We start from the raw sequence: 14,048 nt of genomic DNA, 5'->3' as shown, positions 1-14,048 counted from the left end.
TGGATCCATTCTTTACGGTCTCAAGATTACATCTATAGGCTTAATGGGGTGTTTTTAAAAAAAAAAAAAAAAACATTGTTATATGTAGGACTGGATTTATGTAATCTAGAGACATGCAGAAACTTCCTTTGTTGTATTCGGGATATGTTGAAACCTCGTCTTTTTGGGCCCTGATGTCTTGGAAGAAAAAAACTGACACTTGGGAATATCAGCTTCCTGTCTGCGGTTCAAGTACATGTAAAGCATAAATATCTTAAGCTTGTCTCATATCATGGTTCCACAACAAAAACACAATCACGAATCCCCCTTTTGTGGATCCTTCTCATACCCGAGGATCGCAGGTTGTGTAAATATTCATGTCACATTGCTGTGATTGTTGGACCAACGAGGCGTGGCTTACAATTTACAGCCTTCGCCACCAGAGGATTTCTCCAGGCTTGAGTCCTACGTTGATGTCCTCGTCCACGTATTTCATTCCGCCCATTAAATACAAGCAAAGTTGTTCTGCGCCATCCTCAGCATGTAATTGTCTTAATTTTTTCTAAACTGCAAGTGCAGACTGACTTGTGTGCAGTTTTATACATAGATTATTTAGAGACAATCTACGTTAAGTAGCTGAGTTAAGAGTAAGAGCACAGTGAGGCGACTACTATCCTTTTAATATGACAACAACAGATCTGACAGCACAGTGACCTCCTAAAGACGTGTCAAGTTCTGGTTTTAGAGGGCTATCATACCAACTCTATATCAGTGTGCTTCTGCCCGTCCTGATGAAAGAATCTGTGGCAGAGCTCAGACAATAGCATATAATAAAACAAGCCCTCAACTAAAACTCTACCAGTTGTCCTCTCTCTCTCTCTCTCTCTGAGGGTGTGTGTGTGTGTGTGTGTGTGTGTGTGTGTGTGTGTTTTAACTTGTCTGACCTCTTCCAGTGTCAGATTTTATTTCTTTCACTTTCCTAGAGAAAGACCTGTGTGTCTGCTGTACTCGTAAAATCTCACCCACTGCATCGTGTAGCGGAGCATGAGCACACAAATATACGCACAACACACACACACACACACACACACACACACACACATTGCGCTTCTGTCCGAGTGACGTCACGGGTTGGCTAAAGCATAGGCTGGTCATAAATCACTTCTAGATGTAGCTTTGTCCTATTAGAGCAAGGAGAAAAATCTAATTATGCTTGATCAAGAAGAACACTCTGCAGAGACGGAGAGAGGAGTGGTAATAAAAAGAGGGATGGAGTTAGACGGGGAGCTGCGGAGGGAACAAAGCAAGAGGAGATGGCATCCAGTAAAAGGAAGGAACAACAGGTTTAAACCCAGGCGAGAAATAAAAACAACACGCGGTGGAGGGAGATAGACAGGCATTTCCTAGTTAACTCTTAATGAGGTGACATGCAACCTAAACTCTTTAATCCCCTCTTTCAACAGAATATTTGTTTTAGCTATTATTATCCTGCTATTTAATTCAACGAAATCCAGAACAGCATTTTTTTTTTAAATCATCCTGTCCTAGTGTGAAAACCATGCTCTACACAAAGACATGATTGTAAAATTACCAGAAAATAACATCTGCTATCCTATTGAAACATGATAGTGGGGATAATTCAGTTCATTTCATATTTAATTCAAAAATTCTTTATTAATCCAAAAAGGAAATTGACTGTTGTTATAACCCATATTGTCCTACATTGGCCAAAGAGTTGTTGTAGCTGTGGGATCTCCAGTTTTTGTCAATACTGCAACAGACTTGAAGTTGAGGTTTTTATTAGATCTTTTGAAATGTTAATCAGCTGCTCCTGAATGTAAAACAAACACCTTGCTGCCATGGCTACGCGTCACAGCAGCTGTCCAAAAGTGAAAATCCTTTGAACTGTGCAACATCCAAAACAAGAAGAAATAATCATTAATTAAAAAAAACTGCAATGTTTTAGCAAAAAAAAATATAAATGATAGCTTTTAAAAAGAATAAAGCAGAATGAAAGCAATAGAACGACCCCAAAAGGCTGCCATCTTGACTTCAACATGGTGCTTTCTAATCTAATAGCATAAAATTTGAAGATCTAACAAACATTTGGGATCACCTGAACCTTTGTTAATTTGGTGAAATTGGTAAATCATATTATTCCCTTTAACTGGGAGAAGAAAAAAATATTAATAGGAGTATTAGAATGATCCTCATGTCTTCCTTATCAGAGCTCTTGTGTAAAATCTTCGAAGTAGATTATGTGTTTGACATTGAAGTACAAAACACATTCACTAGTTTTATTGCATTGCACTGCAATAAAACCATTTTTTCAGGATTGCAGTTGAATTAAGTCAGAAACATCTTGTTTATGTGAAGTAAAGAACACAAAGCAATAATAATAATAATAATAATAATAATAATAATTTCCTTCAGAACTGAATAAACGTAAAGTCTGGCAGGACAGTGCGTTCTTTTATCAATAAGCCTGTTTCCATCACACCCTGGATTTTATGTTATGACAGCCCACTTTACATGTTAAATTATGCTTTCAAGGCCACATTTACACTTTTATAGCACAATACTCTCATTCTCTGTACTGCCACAATTTCCCCAATTTTTAACAGCCGTCCAAGTTAACAAACGTGATAAAAATTGTTAGTGTTCAATGAAATACGGCCGTATTCTGAAATGACCTCACTTACATTTAAAATTGGAGTCTGCAGACATCACCCTTGCGGTCTGTCTTCTAATAACCTCCATATGTTTTTCTCCTGACTCCCAACTTTCCCAGTTGGATGACACCGAGAGCTTTTAGGTGATTGATTCACACGGCAGAGAAAACGAGCACCTCAAACTTTAATTATGGAGAGAGCAGGGGCAGATGGGCAACTGACGCATAAGTTAAATTGTGTACTGCTACACTCAATCTGTATAACAAGGCTTTTTTAAAGCATAACTGGCAGCTTTTATTTTATTTATTAAATCTGTGTGCTTTCTGCTATTAATGAGCTGACAGAACCATTTCATTTTAATCTATTTTTTCCCATCTATAAGTGCCTCCTTTATTTCGGTGGACCTGTGAACTCACCGTAGTGCGGTATAATGGCCCAGGCCATGGCAGATGCATAGATCTCTCCAATCATCCAGAACATACACAACCAGCTAAGGTGTTCTCCTCTTTTCTCTCTGGACAACACCTCCGCAAAGAAGGAGAAAACAATGGGCACAGCACCTCCTATCCTGCAAGAACAGGAGAAAAATCACTTTAGGAAGAGCGACTCCGCACCAATCAGAAAAAAAATTGTTGAACTTCCCCTAAAACACCTAGGTTTTACAATGCAATTAGCGCCCCTCTTTCATTTGGTCTTTTAAGCATTAGAACATGGCAATGAGGTCATTACTAGGTTTATTTAAGAACAGTGCAACAAAATAAAGGGCATCATATGGTAATATAGACTCTGTCCATTTATTAATCCAAAGTACTGAAAATACTCAAGCTGTCTGAATATAACTCGTTTAGCAACTAAAAAGTGAATAAACAGGTAGGCCCCCAATTGATTGCATTGGTTAAGATTTAGTAAAGATATAGTGCTATATGTGGTTGTTCTTATAACTTAGATTGTCTCTTTTGTCCCTGATATTCAAATTCTGAAAAGGCATCGTTTTTACATCAGCAAATACAACACTTGCTTTATCTATTTTATGATATGTTTATTGATATCATTCAAATCTGTCAGATTACAAAGATCATTTTTGGTGTGGTTTTTTTTGTTTGTTTTTTCTGTCAAACTGTTTGGCCTGTTTTCATATAACATGGCAGAAAACAAGCCTGAGTATGAATTTGCCTTCATTCAGGGACAGATCTCCTTCTGGTCGCTGTTTCAATTACTCTGAGAGTCTCTGGAGAGAATGATGTAGGTGCAATTACTGAATTAGCTCTTTAACAAATTGCCAAGATATTAAACCACAGTCTGTCTAGTGTCTGATGTAAGTGTAGGACACACTTTATAGCTCGAATGAGAAATAACCATTGTTTTAGATTTAAAAAAAAAAAAAAACATGATACACCAATAAATACTGAAGCAAAGTTTTACAAGATTGAAAATGATGAATGAAGTGGAAGTATAATCAAAGGAATCTTGTCGAATTTTTTTGAATGCAAGAATGAAGAAAAAATTGGGAAGCCCACTTTTAAATTATTTGTCTCACAAATGAAACCTCTGACCGGCTGAAATCAGTGAGCTGCCAGTTGCCCCACTGACGTCGAAGCAGATTTCTTTAGCGTCGCCGTCCGCTACTTTACAAGATTGCGTGTTGACCTTGGCATTATCAGACTTACCCGAAGCCAGCGACTACACGGCAGAGGAGGAAGAGTCCGTATCCCTGGACAAAAGATGACAGGAAGGCAAAGAAGCCATTGGTGGACATGCAAATGAGGAGACAGTGTCTGCGGCCCACTTTGTCAGACATTCCTCCCCAGAAGAAAGCTCCAACCATCATTCCCAGGTACACAATGCTGCCTAGAAAAAGAGCAGACAAAGCAGCTTTTTTTTACTTCCCTTTACAAATTACACACTGTATATACTAACAGATTGAACCCTATTATATTTGTTATTATAATCTATCATGTATTCAATATATTATATTAACCATATTGTGAAAATATATTTGCTTCTTGACCCATTTTAAATTTGTTCACATTGCAACCACAAAAGTCCTTTAGTTCTGTTTGGATTTTATTTGAAAGACCAACAAAGGTGGCTAACAACAATATGTGGCTATTCCGATGGCTAATGGCAATTATTATTAAAATTATTCTTCTTAGATTAATTTTTAGATTATCATGCAGAGAGACTCCTATTATTCCAAAGCAGAAAAGGAATTAGAACAAATTTAGAATCCAGAAGTTTTTTAGTTTTCTTTTTACTTTGGATCAACATTAACATGATTGTTTCTACTACAAACCCATTTCTGAAAAGCTTTTCTTTTCTTTTTTTTCATTTAAGCAATAAAAAATTGTTCAAAAATCCACAGAAAAAAGTGCTGGTGTGTGTATCTTCTTATGCAACAACAAACACAGAATGAAGAGGACAAAAAAAAAACAGACTTTGAACAATAAAAAGACAAATGTGAACTACAATCCAGGTTAGTTTAACAAAACAGGCCTCAGCTCTCTTTTAATCTTGGTCATCACTGACAAGATCAATGCTCCAACAAAACAGCATTGATTTCTTTCAGTGATCATCATGAATTTGCCCCGAAGAGAAAAAGGCCATAGCGCTGCTTCGGTTGCTATTGTGTGTGATTTTGTGCTGCTATAAGAGCAACATCATCTGCATTTCTCTCTATTTTAGACGCTTCAATTTCAGAAAGAAACATTATATTTTAGATTTTACTCAGACATGAGGGCACTTTGTTTGTGCTGCTGCAGTGTATCAAGGAGAAAGAAGCATTGGCTTTCAGCAGGTGTATTCTCTGCTGAGAGCAGACGCCTGTTTGACAGTTTTACTGCAGATCTTTTAGCTGAGCTGGCTGAAAAATGTGACATCTTTCAATTTCAAATACAACAGGCCTCTTCAGTAGATGCTCCAGGCTTATGTGAGATAAAAATTCATATATTTACCATATATCACATCCAGTGAACATTTTAGGGAGGTACAAAAAAAGAGGATCTATTTCCTTTTAGACTTGAGAATCCCTCCCCCAAACAGTGGGGCTGTAAGTACATTGCTCACAGGACACTCAATTGCATAATGAATGTATTGATGTTCTGTCCCAGTCGAGCTCCACAGTGTCTTTCAGCATGTTGTCAGCAGGGCTGGCACCGGCCAAGAGGAGACTACTGCACTGTAGTGAAATATAATCCAAAAATAGCACAGACATCCTCTAACACAATTCTGGTTTTCTACGAGACTCCTGCTAAGATATTGTGCACCATCTCCCCCTTAAACTTCCACTAGACCTTCGAAGTCTGTATGTTTTCCTTTATGTAGATAGTAACTTATTCTATATTAACTTGTAATAACTGTTCATTTTACTAGGTGAACTGAGCGACACCTTAAATCATTTGGAAGACAAGTGTTTGGCAAACAAGCAATCATATCAAACTCACCTCAAAACTGGCTTTGGATAGTTTACATTAAAATACGTGGAAAAAAAAACTTTGTAAAGGAAATGAACCAATTCAACCAGCTCTAACTAAAAAGATACTACTGCACTTCATTGCTGCATCTGTTTGAGGACGTGAGCCGAATCTGTGTGAATTAGAGAAAATCCCTAATAAACTGAGAACCTGGCAACAATAAAACAAATGTTTTCTCGGTTCAACCTCGAAAACCAACCAGAACCGCCAAAGCAACACGACATTCATGTAAGCGATGACTGCATGCAGCCGGAAGTCAGCTGGCACAGTTTGTGAATTTCTTTTTCGAGGAGACAAGTCGTATAGATTAAAGCTCAATATTTCGATATCTCTGCATTGATGAAGCTGCTGACTTTATAGGTGGAGACCGGTATAGTCTGTCAGAGCCTGGAGACTTCTCAGGAAGAGGCAAAAGATGCACAGCCACGACAGAAGGGTGAGGGCGGACCCCTCTCGTTGTTTTCTGCCCTGTCACCAAGGAGCCCCTCCGAGACGATCGAGCACCGAGCTGCATCACCACCTCCTCTGTGATTTCATGCTTTGATGCTCTTCACTTGTAGCACCACAAACCATTTCGGCACCACACGAAAACAGCCATGCTGTTTTATTCATACAACACTGTACGTCGCACGCCCTGTGGCATCGCCCTGGTACCTGTATCTGTCACCCTTTCTGTGTTGTGTTCCATTTTTACACTTTCTCTTTCATCCAGTTTGCTTCTTACTTATTTCTCTTGCCTCCACACAGTTTAGACTCCTCTGATCTCCTCTCTGTTTTAGAGTATTTGCTTTAGTTTCCTCTCTGCTTTTTGCACCATTGGCGGCTCCTCTATGCGTGAGCAGCATGTAATCATATTTGTACTACATCGTGCCACTTTGATGGGATTCATCCCTTCTGCCTCCTGCCACCTCCGCAGTGAAACAAAACTGAAGTGTTCAGCCAGTCATTGCAGAGGGCTCCAGATACAAATACAGGCATGGTCAAAAATGAGAGTGAGAGAGAAAAAAGGCAGTTTGACAGAGACAAAAACCCATTATAAAGTTTTCCAGGAAGGCTTAACATTTGTTTACATCCTGTGAAAGTTTGTTATACCACCTCAAGATTGTACTTCTTTAATTCAACCAATAAAACAATTACATTTTACAAAGCAGGGACTCCTAAAATATAATCAGCTTTCTTTTGTGATTTTGTGGCTCAGACAAATATTGAGTTCTCTCCTGGGTCCTCTCTTTAGCTCACCAGTGAGAGTTTTTATAGGTCTGGGGACTGAAATATCATGAAAGGAGATTTATTTAGTGGTGCTGAACCACCTGTGATCTGGTGGCCCATAGGATCAAAGATCCACTCTTTGACTGTCTTTATGGGAAAGTCCAAGCAAGAAGCAATTTTATTGTAACAATTTATCAACTCATGAAGATCAACACACATCACTTGAATTGCATGATCTCTTGTCTTCCCAATTTTGAAGAGTGGCTTGCAAAAATGGCCTCATGTGTCATGTCATAGTTTTGCCCCAAGAAAAAAAGACATTTATTGAATATTACTAAAATTTGAAAAACTGCTCTACTTAAAAAAAACAACAAAAAACTAAAGTGTAATTCTTTCAGTTAGATTTATTTTTAAAGGTTTTTTAAGGAAAGCAAAATTGCACCACTGGGGATTTTGAAAAAGAATAAAAAGAATTTATTTCCTAACGTAGAGTAATTTTTGGTAACACTTTATTTGAAGGGGGTAAATAAGACTGTCATGACACTTTCATTAACATGACATATCACCTGTCATGAACATGAATAAGCCTTCATGAATATTTATGACTGTTGTCATAAAGCGTCATTCGGTAAATTATGACACTTTTAATACAAAGTTGACATTATTCAAAATGTCTTTGTTATGACAACTTGACATTAACCAAGAAATCATTACTGATATAAATTTGTTATAAAAGTATTACTGATTGCACTTTAAAAATTATGTAACTTTATGTTATTAAAGGTAAAGTTTAAACAGTAATGATTTCTTGGTTAATGTCAAGTTGTCATATCAAAGAGATTTTGAATAATGTAAACTTTGTATTAAAAGTGTCATAATTTACAGTCATAAATATTCATGAAGGCTTATTCATGTTCATGACAGTGTCATGACAGTCTTATTCATCCCCCTTCAAATAAAGTGTTACCTAAGTTTTTCAGCAAATATTAAAGGTCAGATTTTAAAACATATTTTTCTTTTTTAATGTGAACTGATGCAAATATAGTGAAATGGGAATTTGTTTGAAGGATTTTCACACTCTCAGGGTTCCCACAAAAGCTGTCCATGGGGCTTGTTGCAGAGCGTGCTGGAGACATCAGCTTTCTTCTTTAAGATGCCACATTAAGTCCTGTCACACACACCCTCTCCATGCACAGCCCTCCAACACCCTGAAGATGAAAAATAATAATAATAATTTCTTTGACTTTAATTCGACACACATGCACACACAATCCAGAGCTAGCTGCACTTTTCAAGCAGCCTAATCTCTGCAGCGACATTGGGATCTTACTGCAGTTTAGCCACGCTCAGCTGCACCAGGGCCACACAAGCTCCACACATTCAACCAGCAGGCTTCACACCGGGATGAAAAAGTGAAAAATAGTACGAGTGCTGTTGCGATGGAGCCAAAGAGAGAAGCTAGCGTGCAAAGAGTGTACACGAGGTCAGCTGACACAAGACAAAAATGAAGAGAAGTAAAAACAGTCAAGTTCACGAAAGTAAATGAGACGAGGGGAGTCTCAGGAGGAAAAAGTCAGCCTACAAGAAGAAACAAGTAATGATAGGGTGATGCAATCCCTTTGTCTGTTGTGTCAAAGATAATAGCTGAGCCTCTCCCTCACTGTGTTGGTGTACTACATACTATCAGTCTCCACCTCGCCGCTTCAGTCCGCCTACACCTCCTACCCCATTACTCCTCTCTGACTTGGTAATCTCTCCTCTTCAAACTCTCTCCAGCTACATCCCTCCCCATTTTTTTCACATGTTGCACTGCATATGGTTCTTCTTCCCCTCTGTGCCTTTCCTTATCCATAATTCTTGCTTATGGTATTTACAGCATCCATCCCCCTGCAAACCTGCAGTGTCATCACGCATTCTGAGTCAACGGCATGTGGCTTTTGTGAATTATCCCTTTTATTTCAGCCGAGTCCTTGTGCTTGTGGGTGACTATTTTCTAGTGCAGATAGAATCAATCAAAGCATTTCAAAACGTTAATTTCTCAATATTTTTATTTCTTTTGTCCAGAAAATAAAAAAATATATTTCGCCGTTTAGTCACTAATTTACTTTAAAATGCATTAATGTTTTGGTAGGGAGAGGAAAATCTTTTTTTTGCCTGCGGTTAACTTGCGTGGGTCAATTACCTTCACAGCTAACTCTACACGCAGACACGCTCCCGCTCTCCAACACATGGTATTCCACTTCCTTATTTCCATCTGTCACAGTTAATGTTGGAGACGCATATTAACCCAGGTTATTCAGAAATAAAGGCTCCACAGCAAAACTCAGGAAATGTTTGTATTATTAGGAACAAGTCTGTTGTTGTAGTTCTGAAAAAAAGATCTAACTGTATTCAGTTAAAAAAAAAAAAAAGACAATTATGGCATGAGAAAGAACACATTTCTTTGTAATGCTTATATTTGAGAGCACTTTTTTCCCTGCACGCTCTCTGCTCTAAAAACAATAGTTTTTAACCTCCTCCTTTTCCATGCCTGAAATACAAACTATGTAATCATTTAAAAAAAAAAAAAAAAAAAAACATTGAGCTTTTTCTATTATCCTCCTATTTAGGTAATATTTTTGCAATAAAGTCCCAATAAAATACATTTGTGGTTGTAACATAGCAAAATGTGAAAGAGTTCAAAGAGGTAAATGCCTTTTGCTATGTACTTTATGTTGAATATTATTCCAGGTTTACTTTAAATTAAAAGTAAACCTGGTTTACTTTAAATTAAAAGGTTTACTTTAAATTAAAAGAATAAAAATAACAAAATTATATTTATTTACTTTTACGTTGTGTTAGACATGTCTGTTGTGTGTTGCCTATTGATCACCAAGTTCTGTGCCAGTGAATTTTTATACCATCCCTCCCTGTCAGTGTAACGTCCAGGCTGCCCTCAGTCACGGAGCAACAAACACTGCAGAAACTGCTTTTTTTTTTTTTTTTTCCTATTATATAATCAGAACTTCCACTTCAATAAAATCACGCTAAATCATGGGAAATCAAACCAACACGGAAGCCAAGCATCATGTACTACTGCTGCTAAAACTAACTTTGAGATGGTGAAAACTATCTCTACTATAACTACTGTTGGAAACCAGTTTAACTTGGTTTGTGCTTCCACTTGATGAAACATTTAAATCTGTTCATTTTGTTCATTCACCCACAGACATATAAGGTAACTAGCTGATCATGTCAATGTTTAAAACGCTCCAAAAACACAAAGCAGATTAAACTATGCTACAGTACAGTTGCACAACAAACTAGCCACAAAATGGGTAGCAACAAGGTCACAGCAATCATATGAGTACATATGCACACACACACACACACACACACACACCTACTGTGATCATCACTAGAGGAGGGGCTTAGGGGGCAATCAGAGGAAAAAAGATGAGAAGGATGGGTGAGAACAGAAGATGAAAAGAGAGGCACACTGAATGGAGGATGACAGGGGATAAAGGAGAGAGGTACAAACAAGAGGAGGTAGAGGACGTGAATATCTACGAGGTTTGTCACGGAGTGAGCATACAGTGATACTTCAAAAGACACTTTTTAAAATATAAAGTTACTGCACATCTACGTTTGTCACTTCAATTCAAAACACGCCTGTTTGCTCTGTTTCTCTTTTGGAACACTAAAAAAAGTGTGTTCAAATTCTTTAAGCTGACTTAACATAAAAGGTAGTAATAAAGATAAAGATGAGTTTGCATGCCCATCTTTGATACGATTCCTGGTTGTAGCTCAGATTTTCAACGTTTCCACGACTCTGTCTGCATCAGGTGTTTTGCTTTGTAATGCCTTGCCGTAGCGGTTAGTATCTAAGGGCTGCAAGTCCGATTTAACGTCCTCTCCACTCTGGTTCTGACACAGCAAGTCAAACGCTGTAAACAGCTCTGCAGTGATGGATTATACACCTGCAGCTACAGAGACTGCTGAAACTCCACAGAGTTACACAGGGAATACCAGCTTGTCTCTTAAGCTGCGCACACACACACACACACACACACACACACACACACACACACACACACACACACGCACACACAGAGACCACTGGACTGAAACACTTCCAACACGACATTTAGGATTCTAGCCAATCTCCAGCTGGGTTGATGTTTAACCTGCACTGATCTTGCTTTTCAGTCAGGTGGATGTTGTCCTGTGAGCTCCAGCAACAGTGTGGATCAATGCAACACATTTACCTGATTCAGAATCATACCAGCTGTGCAGGGCCTTGCACAAGGATTCATACCTGGGTCCACAGCTTTTGCTGCCCGTCCTGCTGCAGATATTTTGATTCAACCAGCTTTACAAGTCTAGAACCTGAAGTTTTTTCCCCTTTTTTCCTTTGCCATACACTGAAGCTCAGTCAGATTGCTTGTTGCTTTTTACATTTGCCACAGACTTTCAATTGAATTTAGCTCCTGATTTTGACAGGGTTATTCCAACACACTGATCTCACCAATCCTTTGCAGTCCTGACTGTTTGTATTGGGTTTTGTGTCTTACTGGTAGAAAAGGCTCTGTATTCAGTACTAGTGATCCTGAAATCAACTCTTAGCATCTTCTCTGATCATGGTGAAAAAAAAAAAAAAACATCCTTTAGGGTCAGGTTGTTTGTCACTTCAAATGCAAATCAGACATTTCAAATTTTAATTTAATAAGCTTGAGACGATGTGTTATTTTCCTTTCAGGTCACAAGTAAGCACTAATTTCCGTTGGTCTGATATAAAATTCCAATAATATACATTGCTCTTTGTGATTGCAAGGTGATAAAATGTGAAAAAAAAAAAAAAAGATTTAGTGCCATAAGTACTTTAACAGTGTGGATCATTTGCCTGCCTTCCTGGATGGATGATATCAGTAGAAAAGCAAAATCTGAACACCAACTGGGATCTTACCGAGCCATCCTGAGCTGGAGTTTGGGATACACATGTCTGTCTCTGCACTGGGCAGGACGAATCCCACCACAAACACTTCCACACCATCTGACATGAGCGCCAGTCCCAGTACAAAGAACAGCTGCCACTGGAAGCTCCCATGGCCACACTCCTGCATGATCAGCTCATAGTGCTGGGCCAGCTCCTCTTCATCTGCATCCCTCTCCTGCTCCAGCTCACTGCGGTCCCTCACTGCATCCGACATCGGCTGTCCCAGTGCCACCTGGCCTTCCTTATGCTTCTTGTCTGCGGCTGAAGAGGGGATCCCCTGGTACTCCCCCTCATAGATCTCGTCCTCGTCATCGTGGCCCTCCGTGGCATCGCTGGAGCCCTCCTCGTTGTCACGGCAACTCTCTCCTTCGTGTCCTTTCTGGTGGTGGTAGAAATCCTCGTCTTCGTCCTCCTCATCCTGGAATCGCGTGTAGTTGCGATGAGATGAGTACTCGTCGGCAGCGCGGTCGACCACCTTGTTGACTTTCTTCGCCGTGTGCCGCTTGGCCTCCTTGACCATGTCCTTGGCTCCCTTAACCAGAGAAGTCCTGTTATTGTACGTGTCCTCCATAGTGGCGCTAAATGTTGACCTTTTCTGGCAGGTTTGGAGGGCTGAGTGCAGAAGGATGGAGATTTGCGGCTATCGGAGGATCTAGAGATGCTGCACTTTTGAGTCACAACAGGAGATAACCCTCAAAGTCTCCGGCAATCACCGTCATCAGCTGGGCTAAAAGACACAGGGGAAAGATAAATAACAGACAAATAAGTACAAGAAGGGAGCAGGGAAGAACAGATTGGAGACAAAAGAGAAAAAGAGTCAGATCTAGTGAGATTATTAATAGATACCACCACTACATCCATAATCATCCTCTAATAAAAGACGACTTCCCACCGACGGCTCATAGCCTCTTTAATCATCCTCACACTCTTCTCTTTTTAATCATTTGGATTGATGTGAGGCAGCATCACTTTTTTTTTCTTTTGTAAAGCTCAGTTTTTATTTAAATAAAAATTCAATTTCCAGAGAGTCTCTCCTTGTTCTATATTTCATGAGCTGGCATTGGTTCTGAGGCGGTGATTATTCCAAGCTGAAATGCTGAATCTGCTGACTCACAATCGGGTCTGTGAAAAGGAATCGAATAAACAAGGATCAGTAAGAAATGCAATTAATGGGGTGCAGGCATGCATCTGTGTGCTTATCGCTGTGACTGTATAATGTCATTGTCAAATGACTTAATATGTACGTCATATATATTTGCTAAAGGCGCATATATCAACATTCTATACTAATTCACTGTCATGGCTAAGCGTGATGTGCTCATTGAATCTGTAAAGCGCTCAACCATAGATAAAAATAATAATAAAAAAAAACATTATTGAAGTAACAAACTTGCACTAAATAAGTTCAGAAAATTTCAGACTTTCACCGGCAACATCTAATAAACAGGAATGAGGAAATACCACATTAACACATAAGTATTTCCTACAGAATCGACTTTGCTAGCTTGAAGCATTTCATTAAAACATCCAACAATTAAACTATGTTCTGTTTTACAAATGTGTAAATATGACTTGAGACAGAGGAATGTTGCCTTTAGCCAGTGGACACTAATCTGGACTAAGAACCATATTTATCTTGTTAGCAGGGTGCAGCAGAAAAGAGTGGAAGCTATGGAGAGCGACGAGTGCCAAATTACAATAAATAAATAACTTACAAAATAATTATTTAAATGTGTCATTATT

The 14,048-nt window shown here is 38.8% G+C and overlaps 1 protein-coding gene across 1 annotated transcript in view; it reads right to left on the bottom strand.

Annotated features, from left to right (window-relative positions):
• Window positions 1-14,048, bottom strand: part of sv2ca (synaptic vesicle glycoprotein 2Ca) — a 33,114-nt gene that overhangs the window by 13,486 nt on the left and 5,580 nt on the right. Inside the window, exons 2-4 of the mRNA XM_007559310.2 lie at window positions 12,276-13,032; window positions 4,319-4,499; window positions 3,068-3,219 (exon numbers count right to left, since the gene is read on the bottom strand). Of these exons, the coding sequence (XP_007559372.1) occupies window positions 3,068-3,219; window positions 4,319-4,499; window positions 12,276-12,876 (934 nt within the window). The 5' untranslated portion in view covers window positions 12,877-13,032. The remainder of the gene's footprint in view (window positions 1-3,067; window positions 3,220-4,318; window positions 4,500-12,275; window positions 13,033-14,048) is intronic.

This window comes from Poecilia formosa, unplaced genomic scaffold (assembly GCF_000485575.1).
Source record: "Poecilia formosa unplaced genomic scaffold, Poecilia_formosa-5.1.2 Scaffold103, whole genome shotgun sequence".
Classification (NCBI taxonomy): Eukaryota; Metazoa; Chordata; class Actinopteri; order Cyprinodontiformes; family Poeciliidae; genus Poecilia; species Poecilia formosa.
The sequence above is the reverse complement of the archived record's forward strand: the minus strand, read 5'-3'. Positions and strand labels throughout refer to the sequence as shown.